This window comes from Gossypium hirsutum, chromosome A13 (assembly GCF_007990345.1).
Source record: "Gossypium hirsutum isolate 1008001.06 chromosome A13, Gossypium_hirsutum_v2.1, whole genome shotgun sequence".
NCBI classification, from domain to species: Eukaryota; Viridiplantae; Streptophyta; class Magnoliopsida; order Malvales; family Malvaceae; genus Gossypium; species Gossypium hirsutum.
This window is the reverse complement of record NC_053436.1, coordinates 97,842,337-97,858,856: the sequence shown is the minus strand read 5'-3', so window position 1 is coordinate 97,858,856 and position 16,520 is coordinate 97,842,337. Positions and strand designations below refer to the sequence as shown.

The window sequence follows — 16,520 nt, the reverse complement described above, 5'->3', positions numbered from 1 at the left end:
ATAAAAATTATAGAGAAATAAAATATAAAAAATTTTGTTGTTGAAGAACTAATTTGTATGAGAAATAAAGAAAATTGTCATTCAATAGAATCCAACAACAAATTGAAAACAAAACAAAACTAAAAAAATATTAGATCATTATGTGCTTCCTTTATGTTTCTCGAAACCAAATTAGTAATACCTTCAAGTCAAGTTCCATGCCCTTGAAGAACCTTCATAACTAATATTATAGAAGCTTGTGAAATTGACTCCGGTGTCATTTTTTTGGCAAAAATATAAAAATATACAACAAAATTATGTTTTTCATAATCAATTCAGATTAATTTGGAGTATTAAAAAGTAATTTTCCCTTATTTTCTCTCATTTTATCTATACTTGAAACTTGTATCTACTTTAATTTTAATTTTTAGAACCATTAAAATTTTAAAAAATATTTTTTATCATTTATATATAATCAAGGTTAAATTGATAGAGAATTGAAGATTAAAATTGTTATTATAGCAACTAAAAAAGTATTATTTAATAGTTGGGTGATAAAAAAGTAATTTTGAAAATTTAATAACTAAAGTGTAATATTTTTTTAATTAAGTGACCAGAGTAGAAATTTAGTTCAGGGATGAAATTGATAATAGTTTGTTCTAGAAGTTAATAAATATCATCCTATCAATTTGTTTATTTTTGGATTGGGACCTGCTTTCATATGCGTAGGTAATGTTTTGACCTTTCAAAAATATGAAACTATTATATGATTTCTTTAGAAGTTTATATATTAATATTCTGTTTGAAAATAATAAAAAGCTTTTAGCTTGGCTCATAAAATTTACTAGGAAATAATCAACGTGACATAACTTTACCCACTCCTCTTTATCCTAGGTTGCTTCTTCCGTCTTTCTTCCTAGTAAAATAACTTCATCAGATCATGAATTAATAATCGTTACTTCATTTACCGACATTGGTTGGTCGACTTGAAAGCAGATTTGGTGGAGTTGGAATATATATATACATTTCTTTAGGAAGCTCATTTTCAAGTTTACCTCAATCTCACTTGTATCATTGGCTATATTTTTTCTTGAGAAAATATGGTGACTAGGGCTTTGATTCAAATATTTGTCCTGTTTTTTGCTTGTTCATCGACATCGAGTTCATCAACTCATTTATGTCTCTCAGATCAAACAGCTTCCTTGCTTGAATTCAAGAACACCCTTTCTTTTAATGATTACTGCATGCAGTTTACTTCCCCCCCGGACAAATTCCTGGAACGGAACCGCCGATTGCTGTTCCTGGGAAGGTATTAGCTGCGACAAGCTGACCGGTCATATAATTGCTATCGATCTCAGTGACGGCTGTCTTCAGGGTTCTCTCCATGCAAACTCCACCCTCTTCCAGCTTCGACAACTCCAACAACTCAACTTTGCTTACAACGATTTCAATGGCTCTATCCCATCACCATTATTTAACCACTTCGTGAGTTTAACCTATCTTAATCTCTCCAGCTCTGGTTTTTCTGGCTTAATCCCACATGAAATCAGCCTCTTGTCGAGTTTGGTTTCACTCGATCTCTCCTATTCTAGTTTGACATTTGATGCCACAGGTTTCGACAGGCTTTCACGAAACTTAACCAAATTAAGAAACCTTGTCCTAGAATATACAGATATGTCTGGTGTTTCAGTTGCTTCCTTCTCGAACTTGTCTTCATCAATGGAAACATTGAGTCTCGGAACTTGTCAGCTACATGGGGAGTTCCCAAGTGAAGTTTTCAGCCTTCCATATCTAAAACATGTAGAGTTAGCTTGGAATGAGAACCTCACTGGTTATCTCCCTAAGACCAACTTGAGTCCTTCCCTTGTGTCGTTAGACCTTTACTATTGTCGTTTGAAAGGATCAATTCCTTCATCGTTTGGAAATCTCACTCAAATCACCTTGCTAGATTTTACTCAAAACGATTTCCAAGGAGAGATTCCAGATGTTTTTGAAAACTTGGACAAATTGACTATTCTGAAATTTGGTTCCAACAATTTTAGTGGTCAGGCTCCTACGACTGTGTTCAACCTCACCCAAGTTACTCAGATAGATTTGTCCCACAATCGATTAGAAGGAACCCTTCCAAATCATGTTACTCGGCTGCAATTTCTTCAATATCTTACCTTATCTAATAACCTTATAAGTGGTGGAGTACCGGTATGGTTGTTTTCTTTGCCATCTTTGATAACCATAGACCTCAGCTATAACAAACTCACTGGTTCAATCGGCCAATTTCAGAAGCCTAATTCTGTTATGGTTATTGATTTGAGTTTCAATGACATTCAGGGTCCAATACCGTCTTCTCTTTTTGATCTTAATAACCTTTCATCCCTTCTTCTTTCGTCAAATAACTTTAGTGGTGTCATCGAGTCAAGCATTCTGTCGAAGCTGGAAAATCTTTATGATCTTCAGCTTTCGAATAATGGTTTAGTATCATTAAGCAGCAGCAATGATGGTGTAAACTATTCATTTCCTCAGCTTACTAGAGTGTTATTCTCGTCGTGTAGCGTAAGGAAGTTCCCGAGTTTCTTTCGAACATCGAAGGTGGAGGTTTTAGATCTTTACAATAACAAGATTTCAGGTGGAATTTCTAAATTGGAAGCTGAAGGGTGGGAAGGATTGAACATGTTGAACCTTTCCAACAATTTTCTAACAAGTTTGGAGCAGATTCCAGGAAAATATCTTCAGATTCTTGATCTTCATTCCAACTTACTTCAAGGGCCAATTCTCTCTACTTGGTTCAATCTTCCACCTCCAAATCCACCATACTTGAGTCTGCTTTTAATATCGGAGAATATATTGACCGGTAATATCCCTTCTTTGATCTGCAATTGGACTTCATTGGTGGTTCTCGACTTGTCTAAGAACAACATGAGTGGAACTATTCCAGAATGTCTTGGAAACTACAGCAATGGTCTCCAGTTCATAAATTCGCAGGTGAACAATTTCCATGGAAAAATCCCAGATTCTTTTACGAATAATATGCTGAAGAATCTTCTCCTCAATGACAATCAATTGGAAGGATCACTGCCTCGATCATTGGCCAACTGTGCTTCCTTGGAAGTTCTAAACTTGGGGAACAACAACTTAACTGATACATTTCCCCATTGGTTAGCTTCACTTCCAAGTCTCCAAGTTCTTATCCTGAGATCCAATAGATTCCATGGTTCCATCTCCAATTCCATAGCTTCATCGAACTTCTCCTCACTGCAAATCATCGATTTCTCTCAGAACGAACTCAGTGGCCCTTTGCCTGCAAATTTTTTCCGTAATTTGAGAGCAATGAAAGATGCACCCAAAGAGAAACTTCCAGGGTCATATTTATTCAAGACTGATGCTCGAGTTCGATATGTCTATCAATTCTACCAATGTCCAGTCAATGTTACGATGAAAAGGTTAGAGCTTGAGTTTCTGAAAAACTTGGCTATCTTAACAGCCATGGATTTTTCAAACAACCTGTTCACTGGACAAATTCCGAAACAACTCGGAGATCTCTTTTCCCTGCAAGTCCTCAACTTATCTCACAACAGCTTCGCCGGTCCAATCCCTTTGTCTTTCGCTAACATAGTAGCGCTTGAATCATTAGATCTATCATCCAACAAGCTCAGCGGCAGAATTCCTTCGAAATTGACAAATCTAACATTTCTTGCAGTGTTAGATCTTTCAAAAAACGAGCTAGTCGGACCGATTCCAAATGGGAATCAATTCAGCACGTTCGATAATGTTTCGTATAGCGATAACTTGGGATTGTGTGGCATGCCATTGTCAAGGCAATGCAGCACCCTCGGAGAAAGAACACCAGCACCACCTGCACCAATGGTTAGGGAAGATGAAGGTTTCGTAATACCCTTTCTTTGGGAAGTTGTAATGATGGGGTACGGATGTGGAACAGTGTTGGGATTAAGCTTTGGTTACATCGTTTTCACAACCGGAAAACCATGGTGGATCGTGAGAATAATTGAAAGGGATCTGCAAACCAAGTTTACAAAGTGGGTGAAGAACAGAACACATTCAAAATGATAGTGTTTTCTTTTCCTCTGCCATAAGAGAGACAGTGGAACATGTTTGAACCTGAGTTTTGTAAGATCTGGTATAAGTTTTCAAATTTGGGGCATCCATTGAATATCGGAATGGTTGTAACAAGAGGCTTTTAGTTTGTCTTCATGTTTTTGTTTTTTCATAGATAATATTCTAATCCATGCTTTATGCATTTGTTTTCAAGAGAAGTTAAATTACTTGTTCTACCAACTATTCATAGGTTTTTTAAAGAGAAATTTACTTTGAAACATTTAATAATTTATTAAGTTTTAACTTAGGCATAAAAAAAGACCTTAGGTGTTGCACATCAAACATATAATTCGTAGTTAATAAATATTTATATTGTTTTCCATTGTGTTATTAGATTGAGATTTTAAGATACTAACATGTTGAATAAACGTGTGAGTTTTTTTTTTTAAAATTATATAAATGTAACTTAAAAAATAAATTATACGTTTTCAATAATTATTTTATTCAATTTATAGATTATCTTTTGAAGAATTTAAAATTCAAAAATTTAGAATTATTTCAATTCAGATATCTTATAAAAAATTTTAAAAATAAAATAAGTGAAAAGATAATTCAAAATTGAAGGATATTTAATTATTTGTTAAATATTTTTCTATTAATACAATATCAAAATAGGGAAAGGATAACAGTGTTTAGGTAATTCACAAAAACTTTTAACCTTTTCATTTACAATGTTTCAATTAATGAATTAATATGTCATTACATAGTCAAGCTTTTGCAGAACATATGGGGGCATTTCGAAATTATAAAATGCCGCTACAACCACCAAATTTGGATGGGTTTGGACAATACAAGTTGTTATATGTTTAAAAATGAGTCCATACTTAATGAATAATAAACCCCTCACCAAATTTTTTAATGTAGTTTCATGTAAAAGTATTTATGAGTCAAATTGGGTCGAATTTGGTTCGGGTTTAGGCATGATATTAACACATAAGCATCTAAGTTCGATAAGATTCTAAATGTACTTAAAATTTTACTCAAGCCTATCTATTTTTATAACTCAAGCCCATTTGGGCCCGGTCTTATAATTTTTTAAATAATATATATTATTTTTAAATTAATATTTAATAAATTTATATATTTTTATTTATTAAATTATTTATATAGAATATTACAAACTTAAAAATTTGAGTTGGGTCGAGTTTAAAACTTAAATGTTCAAGCTCGAGTCCGGTCCATAATTTAAATGATCTTATTTTTTTTTTGCCCAAGTTAATTTTTTTAAGTCTAATATTTTTATTCAAACTCTCTCAAATTTCGAACAAACCTTCAAACTTAAACAAATAACTTGATCTATGAACAAATCTATTGAAAAAGAAATTGCAAATGTCAATTATTAGAAAAGATTTTATTATAATCTAATTTCTTTACATTTAGTGGCGATTGCTTGACAAATGGCAGTGATGTTAGTAAACTTTAAGGGTAGGAGTGAGTAAAATTGAAAAAAAAATTCGAATTTTGAGTTAATTGAATTGAGTTATTCGAGTCAACTTAGATAAATAATTCAAATTTCGAGTTTGAATTAAGTTAAATTTTACAATTTAAATAATTTGAATAACAGATTGGTGTAAATACTCTTTTGGTCCCAATCAAGTTTGGAAATGAGCAAATTAATTTTTCTTTCAACAAAAATTACCAAATAATTTTTAAAATTCAAAATATTTATAAAAAATTTAAAATTTTTATTTTTAAAAAAATTAAAAAAATCTAAAAAATATATAAAAAAAGTTAAAAAATTAAAAATTTTCTAAAATAATATTTTTGAAATTTTTTTAATTAATTCCAGCTGGGTAATTATTATAGAAAGGATATAGTTTGAAAATAAATACATAAAACTGACTGAAATAATAAAAGCAAAAATAAACTAAGACCCCTAGCATATAAAAGAGCCCACATCCATTAATTAAAATAACGTGAAAGACCCTCAGGGAACTCGAACAGATAGAAGCGCACCATCATTATCCCTTGGAAAACAATAATTTTCCTTTCATCCTACGCATCCAAAAATTGAATCCATTCATTTCTGTTGCAGCTTTTCATTTCTTAAATAAGTTAATTAATCATAACATACTAAAGTCATTTATTATTATTATTTTACTTTAAAATTTTTTTAAATATATATAATTTTAAATTTATGTTGAAATTAAGTATACTATAATAAAATTTTAATTTGACATGTTAAATTTTTTAATTTAATAATTTCACTCGACTCGAATTTTATTTTACTAAAATTAATTTAAAAATTTTTTAAATTAAATTAATATGATAAAATAGGATTCATTAATTAATTAACTCAAAATCCTGACCAACTAGGGAAGTTAGTTTCATGAAATGGACATGAATTACGTGTCAAACCATGTTGCACAAAAAAGAAGATGTGGGTTATTTTCTTTAACAAAACCGAGACTTCATTAATGGATCAAAACAAAAAGCAGATACAAAAACATAAACCAACCACGTGTCCCTGTACCTTTCACATTCGGGAATCCTTCACACAGTTGTACTCAAAACAAGCAATAAAACAAACAGCAAAAATGAAACTGACTGAAACAAAACACAAAACAAAAAAGCAAAAAAGTAAAAGGAGCCTCGGTGAAACCAGATATGACGATTCCAGTTCTCATGTGAGAAAGCAAAACGGGCCCTCAAACCAACAAGGCGACCCAATGGTAAAGTTGAGTTCATTATTCCCTGATATGAAGTAGAAAAGATTGATGTAATGGATCTTGGTGGAAGAAACTAAAGGGCCATATCACGATGCACCGCCTCTAGTATGTCTTCAGGTACCTCTCCTACCCAGAACATAGTGTTTCCCTTTGTAAACCCTGTTGTTGCTAACTTGTGGGCTACAATGTTTACTCATCTATCTGTATGTCAAAATGAAATAGAGTGAAAAGTTAAAGCTAAATATAAGATTTCTTCTATAAGCTCACCAATTTCAAATCAATCCAAAGTACATTTTTGGACTTTAATAATCGTAGTCCTTAAGCCCCCCTCAACCTCTCTGTTATAGAAACCCATATCTCTTGCAAATTGAAGTGCTTGGATGCAGGCCATGGCTTCTGCAGAAAAAACATCTGCAATATAACTATTCATCCGCACCCCACATCTCATTACCAGCCCAGATTCGTTTCTAATACCAAACCAAGAGCACGAACGATGTTAGTCTAGCTTAAACGCAATCAAAATTAACCTTGACGTTCTGCCCTTTTGAAGGTAGCCATCGAGAGATCATTTGATCCTGTTTCGCAGGTAATTTCTGGTTAATTACATATAATTCCTTAAGTTGACTTTTAAATTTATAACAGATTTCCTAAACTGATTGATCTTTTCCTTCCATTACAAATTGATTTCGAGTGTGCCAAATGGACCACAGAGTTATTAGAATTCTACTACAGGTATGTCCATTATTCTTTAGAAAAATATCTTCAAACTAGATGCAGATATTCTCCCATCGATTACCTGTTGGCCAGATGAAGTTCATTTGTTCCAAACTTCCTGTGCAGGACCACACCATAGCAGCATATGTATTGTAGACTCTGGACACAACCCGCACCTTGGACATATTGGTGAATGCGCTATGATTATGTAGAATATGCCGAGATGTAATCCTTATTTTGGAGTGGATTTTCTGTTGCCAAATTTTCTTGTATATTTCTATTGTATTAGTAACATTATTGTCTGTAATATGTTGACCGATAAGAGTCTTGTACCCACTCTGAATGGTATATTCGCTAGTTTTGTCGCAAGCCCATATGAGTCTATCATCCTCCACCAATCGAGAGAGGCACGCATATGATTTCTGTAGTATCTTCCCTTGAGAAAACATTGGTAAGAACCTCCTCATTCCATCTCTTTGGGTTTATTACGATCAAATCAGAAACCTTATCAACCGAGTTTGTAATAACAATGTTGTGAATTTTTCCTCCAGCCCGTTTTGGAAGCCATCAATCTATCGATACTGAGATTTCAGATCCAGAGCCGACTCTTCAATCGACTCCATCTTCCAGCATCTTTCTAGCCGCAAATGTAACAATCTGTTTTTAGTCAAATCAGAACAGCAGTTTTAGAACCATAAATTCGAGGTTGAAATATTTATTTTATTATTAATTTGAGGTCTACAACATGATAGTATGATTGTGAAAAAAAAAATTAAAAATTTTATCGTTTGAGTGTTTAATTTGATAAAAAAAGATTAAATCGCATAAAGTGTAAAAGTTGAGTTTTAATAGATAGAGGTGTTTAATAGTTATAGAACTTTAAAGTGGAGGTTAATTATAAGTGGACATTTTTGGACATAAAATGAATTTTTTTAATAGTTAAAAACAAAGGTTAATTAAGTACATTAGAAATTAAAAGTAAAAAAATTAATAAAAAAATGGAGGTTATTGTTCATTCATCTCAACATTATTTGTGCATGTAAGTGTAATTTTGCTCGGTTTTTAATGATTTTTATATTTTTGAGATCGTTGTATTTTAATCTAGCTAGTTCAGGGACTAATTTGTAAAATTGCTAAAGGTATAGGGTTTTACCATTGATGAATATATGTGTATTTTGATGTTTTATGATAAAAAATGAATAGTTATTGATTAATAAACAACATTTGTTAAGTGATTTTTGATAAAATTGTCAATTAGGGATTAAATTGAGAAATATAATAAATTATGTGGTAAATGTGTGAAATAATAAAAAATAGGGGCTGCTATGAGTCTAAATAATATTTGGCTATAATGGGTTGAAATTGAATTTCATGGAATTTTCATTTTTATGAGCTAGGGACTAAATTGTAAAGAATTCAATATTTAAGGGGCAAAAGTGTAAAATTTCCATAATATGAAATTTGGATTAAATTGAATAAAATGATAATTAAATAAGTTAAATTTTATTATATATAGATCAAGAAAAGCGAAGTTCGGAATTAGATTGGGGGAAAAACAAAATAGTGGATTAATAGCTCGTTTCTCTCCGTATAAATCTGAGGTAAGTTCATATGTTAATAAGTATTAATATAATTATATTTTAAATGCTTCATTATTGAATAAATTGTGAATACAATTTTACAAAAATGTTCGACGAGAATTGGCTACGTGTGGAATCCTAGTTGAACCTTAGGAATAGATAGGATACAAATGACATGTCATTAGAGGTTATTGTGTTTGGGTGCTGGTCCGTACGTTTTTACCGATGGCTGAGTTTTCCGACATGTGTTGTGGATTCTCATCAGTTTCTGTGAGCAGCACCGTATAGCTACGTCTTGACCTTCAGCTTGTGTGACCAGGCCGTTGAAGTGAAGGACTCGAGATGAGCATTGGATATGAATATGGATAGATTAGTATGAATTATTTCAATGTTAACGAGTATATCAATGAATTGGAAGAGTATGAAATTGATAAGAGTTAGTACAGGTATGCACGTGAACTATACAATCATTGAATTAAGAAAATAGATGGAATTCATGTCTAACCTTTGGATTGTATATGTGTTAAGTTTTGGATTTAAATTGAATTGCATTATGCGATGTTTAAGTACTTAAATTTTAGTTGAAAGGTAAGTTTTACTTATTAAGCATATGAGCTTACTAAGCTTTATAGCTTATTCTATTTACTTTTCCGTGTTTCATAGTGATTTCGAAACTTGCTCTGATTGGGAGTTGTCAGAGATCTCATCACACTATCCAGCTGTCGTTTTGGTACTTTTGAACTTATGTATTTGGTTATATGGCATGTATAGGAGTTTTGGTTAATATAGCCTATATGTTGATAATGTATTTAGCCAATTGATTTGGCTCATAAATGGTGAATGTTTTGGTTATTTGTATAGCCATGTGATTTGGCTTGTTTTGGTATACTTGGTTGTGTATATATATGTGCAAATGGTCTTTGATAAATGGTTTATATTTGCTTTGTAAATGCCTTGTTAAGAATTGGTAATGAATGTAGCAAATGATTGAATTTGAGAATAAATTAGCATACTAAGCATTAGGCAAATAATGCAAATTTGAAAATGACCATTTAGGTGAATTGTGAATTGTGAATGTGAAATTGGTATGTTTTGAATTGGCAAAACATGATCTTATGAGCATTATAGTTGTTGACATTGGTATAGCATGATTTGGGTTTGGTTGAGATTGGTTTGAATGCCTATTGATGCTATGATATATGTTATTTGACATGTTTAGATAGATGCAAATTTGGGTGAGAAAGATGGCTTAGTAAATAGCCTATTTTTGTCCACACGGGCAGAGACACGGACGTGTGTCTCAGTCGTGTGTGACAGATGATTAGGTGACATGCGCATGTGTCCCCTGGTACTTATTTAGAAATCAAGTCAGTATGCTCTACATGGCCCAGCACATGGGCGTGTGACTTGGCTGTGTGGTATAAGTCAGTATACCCTACAGTTTTGGCACGGCCTAGCACACGGTCTGGTACACGGGCGTGTGAGGCCATTTCGAAGGGTACACGGACTAGTCACACGGGCGTGTGGTTGGCCGTGTGACCCAAGTCAGAGAGTTATACGGGGTACGACACGGGCTGGGACACGGCCATATGATCTCATTTCGAATGTCCACACGGCCTGTGACACGAGCGTGTCTTTAGCCGTGTGTCGGACCATACTATCGTGTGTCCCATGTATTTTGAAAAATTTTCTAAGTTTTCCAAAAATTTCCTTAGTTATTGATTTAGTCCCGAACCACTTCTAATGCATGATTTAGGCCTCAATGGCTCGTATTAGGGACAATATGATTGAATGTGAATGACTTTTATTTAGAAATGAAAAATGTATGTTTGTTTAAGTAATAAGTCTGGTAATGCTCCGTAACCCTATTCTGGCGACGAATACGGGTCAGGGGTGTTACAGCAAAAATGCTTTGCCAAACGTAAGATGGGTAAGCCCCTAATTGTGCCTTTAAAAATGTAGTCGGGAAGTATTTTGCTTTAAAGATATGCATTATTGACGAATCTGGTTTAGTTAGAAAACACCATCCTTGCTTAGCTAGCAAGGTAATATTAAATTTTCAAAGATCACGGAAGCTCATTCCCTCAACATCCTTAGGCTTGCAAAGATTTGACCATTTAGACCAATGCATCCCATTACGATGACCATTTTTTTTGCCATGAGAATCTACCCATAATCTATTCCAAAGCATTACAAAGTGTTTTAGGCAATAGGGAACACGCCAAAGAGTATGTAGGAAGAGCCTGGAGGACTATTTTAATAAATACTTCTTTCTCACCTTAAGAAATGAAGTGAGCACTCTAGCTATTGACCTTCGATCTCATTCTATCACATAATTGATTGAAAGTTTCCTTCTTCTTCCTTCACACCAATGTTGGGAGGCTCAAATAGCATTCCATATTGAAAGCCCAACGTACCCCTATTAAGTCAACAAACCGACTACACATATTCTCATTAGTATTCGAACTAAAAAAATCACTGATTTGTCAAAATTCACCTGCTATTCAAAGGCACATTCATATTTTGCTAAAATCTCCTTAATAACATCCCCCCTCTCTCTGTGGCTTCGCTAAAAATGATTCTATCGTCTACAAAGAAAAGGTGAGTAACTGAGGGAGTTCCACAACAGACTTTAGTATCCGCCATTGTTCCATCCTGTTTGGCAAGTTTCAATAATGTTGAGAAACCCTGCGTACAGATTAGGAACAAATAGGACTCAAAGGATCTCCTTGACGCAAACTTCTACTTGGTAAAAATGTCTTACTAAAGTCATTGTTAACCTTGACAGAGTAAAAAACTAATGATACACAATGCATAACAAGATCCACCAATTTAGCTTCGAATCCTATACTGAGCATCATGCATTGAATAAAACCCTACTCAACTATATCGTAAGCTTTACTTGTATCGAGTTTTAAAGCAAACGATCCTTTTCTTTCCAATCCTCTTCCTTTTTAACGTATGCATCAACTTGTAGGCACAATAACATTATCTGAAATCGGACGACCTAGCACAAAAGCACCTTCAGACTCACCAATACAAACATCCAACACCACTTTCAATCTGTTTGTGATAACTTTAGAGATAATATTGTACAACACGGAGCATAAGCTAATTGGCTGAAAGGAACTCATAACATTTGCATCCGTTATTTTAGGAATTAAAATAATCTAAGTAAAATTTATCTTTGGAACCAGAATTTCTCTATTAAGAACCTTGATGCAAAACATAGTGACATCCTTTCCTATGATACTCCAAAAACGTTAATAAAAAAGTGCAGAGAGCCCATCATACCTAAGTTCCTTCAAAGAGCCCATTTCCTTAGCCACCAAATTTACCTCATCTATTTTAAAATTTGCCAAGAGCATGTTGTTCATATTTTGTGTCACTCTTGATCCAACCGCAACATATAACTCATCAGCTTCCACACACACTTTGCTTTCGAAAATCCCTTAGAAGTACCTACCCGCGATCCCTAATTTCACATTCTCTTCTTTTCTCATCACATTATTCTCATCTTTTAGAATTTTAATAGAATTCAGTTTATGTCTATAAGAAGAAAAAAAATGGTGTTCTGGTCCCCGTACCTTAACCAATTGGCTCTGGCCCCTTGCTCCCACTATAATTCCTCTTGATCGATTTTGAAATTCAACTCTACCTTTGTTTCAATAATTTCCTCCAAAGAATCATCAATAATGTTCGCAGTATATAATTCAATAATTTCCTCCAAAGAATCATCAATAATGTTCGCAGTATATAATTCTTCCATTCGACTTTTCAAACTTTTTATTGACTGTTCCGTCTCCAATTTCCGCTTCATAGCCCAACTTCTTTAACCCAATTCCATATGGGCCAAACGCTTAGGACCATTAAGTTACTAGAAGATATCCACAAATTAGAGACTGTTTCGTCACAATCATGATGCAGCAGCCATGCTTGCTCAAACTTAAAGTCATAACCCCTAATATTTCTATTTCTCAAATGCACATTATCGATCGTATTTAATAACAAAGGAAAGTGATCTGATATGAAATTATTCAAATAATTAATAGTATAATTGGGAAAGACAACGTACCAATTTTTAGTCACCACGCCTCTGTCCAATCTTTCGCGGATATTGTTTAAGGCAAAATTCCTATTTTCCTACGTGTACCATCTCACTTTAAACCCTATATCAATCAGTCTATTGGCCTTTAATGCTTCACGAAATCCAAACATCATCCTCCCCTCCCGAAGTTAACCACCTTGTTTCTCCTTATTTGACAATATTTCATTGAAGTCTCCCATTACCACCCAAAGCCTGTCACAACTCCGTCCAAGAGACCTTAATAGATCCCACGACTCATCCTTACATCTTCCATCCAATAATCTATAAAGCCCGTAAATTGCCAACTCATACCACATTAAGAATCATTGATCAATACATCGATACAGTTTGAATTAAAACTTCAAAAATCAATAGATAATCATTTTTTCCAACAAAAAAAAAAGTCATTCTCTTGACCCTTCAGCAGAAACATCTATTCCATTTCTAAAACCAAACCTTTTCCTAGTCTTCTTTATTCTACTGGCATTAATTTTTGTTTTAATAAAAAACAAAACATGGAGACGATTTTCTTTCAACAAATGCTGAACTCTTCGAACGGACCATGGATTCCCCAACCCATGGACGTTCCAACTTAAAATTTTCATAATGTACGACTGACTTACTCTACAAGTTTAGCCGTTTGAATGTTCGAGTTTTCTCCCTTTTGTAATTCTGAGCCTATCATTCCCATTTACTCAACTGATCCATATTCATCACTATTCAATCTGGGCCATTTTTTACCATCCATAACTGAATGGACCTATCCTCATTTAGCATATCATCATCAAAATTTTCTACAACGACAGCATACATATTTTGTAACGTTGACTTGCCATCCAGGTTGAGCCCCAAATTGCTCTCCGTATAATGCATGATGTTGGAAAAATTATTGGCCAAATTTGATTTTCCTCTATCTTCTCCTGATATTCCCAGATTCCCTCCCTATGCACTACCCGACTCCTGTTGCCAAATGCTACCATAGGCAATTTTGACTACATTCTACCATACGAATAGGGCAAAAACTCTCGCTATGGCTTAATCTCCCACAAAGAAAGAAAAATGTAGTTAGTTTTTCATACTTGAAAGCAATAAACACTTCTTTCTTTGCTAAAATGAGTTTTTTTCACTTCTTTCTTTGCTAAAATGAGTTTTTTTCTTTTATTTAAATGGTTGTCATATATCCAACCGCACCCGAATTTGTATGAAACTTTTCAATCTTGCCATCACCACTTTTGTGTTATATTCCATGAATTCCCCAATAAAATCTCCAAACTACTTTGCCATAACATCAAAAAAAATCCCCGTAGGAAGATTATGGATTTGTATCCAGAAAGCTGCTTTTAGTAAGGGAACCTCCAATGGATCCTTACAATATTGTAAGGTCTCAAAAACCAATAGATGATTATTGAAAGTCCATGGTGACCTCTTTACTACTCTGGAAAGATCGGCTTTACAGTAAAATCGAAAAAGAAATCTTTTCTCCGCCAGATCTATAATTGCAACCCCTAATGGATGTCATACAATGACCAACGCTGTCTTCATAGACTGGAAGTTAATCGTGATTGCCGTTAAAAAACTTCCCACCAGACATAGATCTAACCCCACTTCCTCTAAGCTTTGTTCGTGATCAATCTTCCAACCATTCCTTTCCCTGTTATTATCTTCATCCTTCAAACATAAATCTGCCAACTCTTCCTCTATAACTAATCTAAATAAACTGAACAAAACTAGCAATCCTCGTCTAAAATAAACGAACAACACCAGATGCTACCTAAGAGCATACAGAGAAAACATGCCACCTAAGAGCATAGAAGATATGGGTAATTGGTTGAATCTATATGTTGGCCTTTTTCAAGGAATTTTCTGCAAATAGTGTACTCTTGACGTGTCTTTCAAAAATACCGTTAAATGTAATATTGAGCAACCAAGTTTAGTAGAAACACCACTAGAATCTCCAATTTACGGTTGTGATCTAACAATGTTTATGTCTACTGGATGCTCACAAATTATGTCTCAAATTTTAAATTAGTTTTAATTAATTCATTAGAACCCCTCATTTCATCTCTGGTTTTAGGTAAGGGACAGTTTCTAGTTATTAAATGGTCTTCTTTTTTGCCTGGTTTCTACTGAAGCCTCCACTTCTAGTTGGTTTCGAAAGCGATGTCGCTTCGAGTCTTCACCAGTTTCCTTTCTTGTCGGGCTATGGTGGTATTTGCACCATATCTCATAGTGGCTACCTTCATTAGTTTCGGCTATGGCTTCCTCCTCCATATCGAGGTCCAGATGTAACAGCCCGATTTTGGGCCTAGTTGGAACAGTGGTTTTAGGACCACAAATCTAACGAGGACAAATTTATTTTTATTATATTTTTAGGGTATAAAATTTGACGGAATGATTTCGTGAAAATTTCGTTCGAAAATTTTGACGTTTGGGCACTCAATTTAGTCAAAATGACTAAATTATAAAAAGTGCAAAAGTTGAGTTCTACATGTTAGAGGTGTCCAATTGTTATGAAATTTTAAATTGGAGGTCCTTAAATGGTAATTAGACCATTGGTTAATTTTTTGGACAAAAATGGACATGAAATAGGTGAAACAGAATATTTTTAAGTTAGGGCATTTTGGTCATTTAGTAATTAAAATGAATTAAAAACAAAATTAAAAGCCAATTTTTGTCCATCTTCAACCCCATGGCCGAGTTTCACAAGGGAAAACCATGGCTAGCATTTTTCAAGCTTCCAAGCTTGATTGTAAGTCTGTTCTTGCCCCGTTTTTAATGATTTTTACGTTTTTGAAATCCTCGTAACAAGATCTACCTATTTCTACCATTTATTTGAGTTATGATGAAGGTCTAGGGTTTGAACCATGTTATAAATTTGTGAATTTTTATGTTTAGTGGTAGATTTTGCATGTTTATGGTTGGAGAAACAACTTTTTCTAAGTGATTTTCGGTGAAAATGCTTAAAAAGACTAAATTGCAAAAGTTATAAAATATGTAGTAAAAGTGTGTTCTAGTGGAAATTGTGGGTTGTTATAGTTATGAAAATGGTTCGGCTAGGCTTAAAGTACAAAGAAATTGAATAAATTTCATTTTACGAGCCTAGGGGAAAAATGTAAATATGATAAAGTTTAGGGACAAAAATATAATTTTTTCAAAGTATGATTTTTGGACCGATTTGAATAATGTGAGTAATAAATAAGTTATATTTGAAATGTTAGATCAAGAAAATGAGATTCGGGCTTAGATCGGAAAAGAAAGAGGTTATGGACTAAATCGGATAAATTGTCATTTTTGCACCCGAGGTAAGTTCGTGTGATAATAATGATGCAATGTCATTGTTGTTTATGCTTGAAACCTAAATTGGTATGTAAATTTGATTAT

At 33.6% G+C, this 16,520-nt stretch overlaps 1 protein-coding gene and 1 long non-coding RNA gene across 5 annotated transcripts; both read left to right on the top strand.

Annotated features, from left to right (window-relative positions):
• Nucleotides 1-1,212: 1,212 nt before the first annotated feature.
• Nucleotides 1,213-4,041, top strand: LOC107895328 (receptor-like protein 33). Its single transcript, XM_016820640.2, has one exon. It carries the CDS (start codon nucleotides 1,213-1,215, stop codon nucleotides 4,039-4,041), a length of 2,829 nt encoding a protein of 942 aa, XP_016676129.1.
• Nucleotides 4,042-6,490: 2,449 nt separating this feature from the next.
• LOC107895329 (uncharacterized) lies at nucleotides 6,491-8,202 on the top strand. 4 transcript variants are annotated; one of them, XR_001683486.2, is made up of 4 exons: nucleotides 6,623-6,875; nucleotides 7,106-7,490; nucleotides 7,599-7,923; nucleotides 8,024-8,202. It is a non-coding gene; the product is annotated as an uncharacterized lncRNA (long non-coding RNA). The 4 variants fall into 4 exon arrangements; XR_001683485.2 differs by having other exon boundaries at nucleotides 6,624-6,875; nucleotides 7,145-7,490; XR_001683487.2 differs by having other exon boundaries at nucleotides 6,626-6,875; nucleotides 7,309-7,490.
• Nucleotides 8,203-16,520: the final 8,318 nt, after the last annotated feature.

Bases quoted from the DNA above. Each gene is read 5' to 3' on its own strand.
- LOC107895328 (XM_016820640.2), top strand. From the start codon at position 1,213: ATGATTACTGCATGCAGTTTACTTCCCCCCCGGACAAATTCCTGGAAC.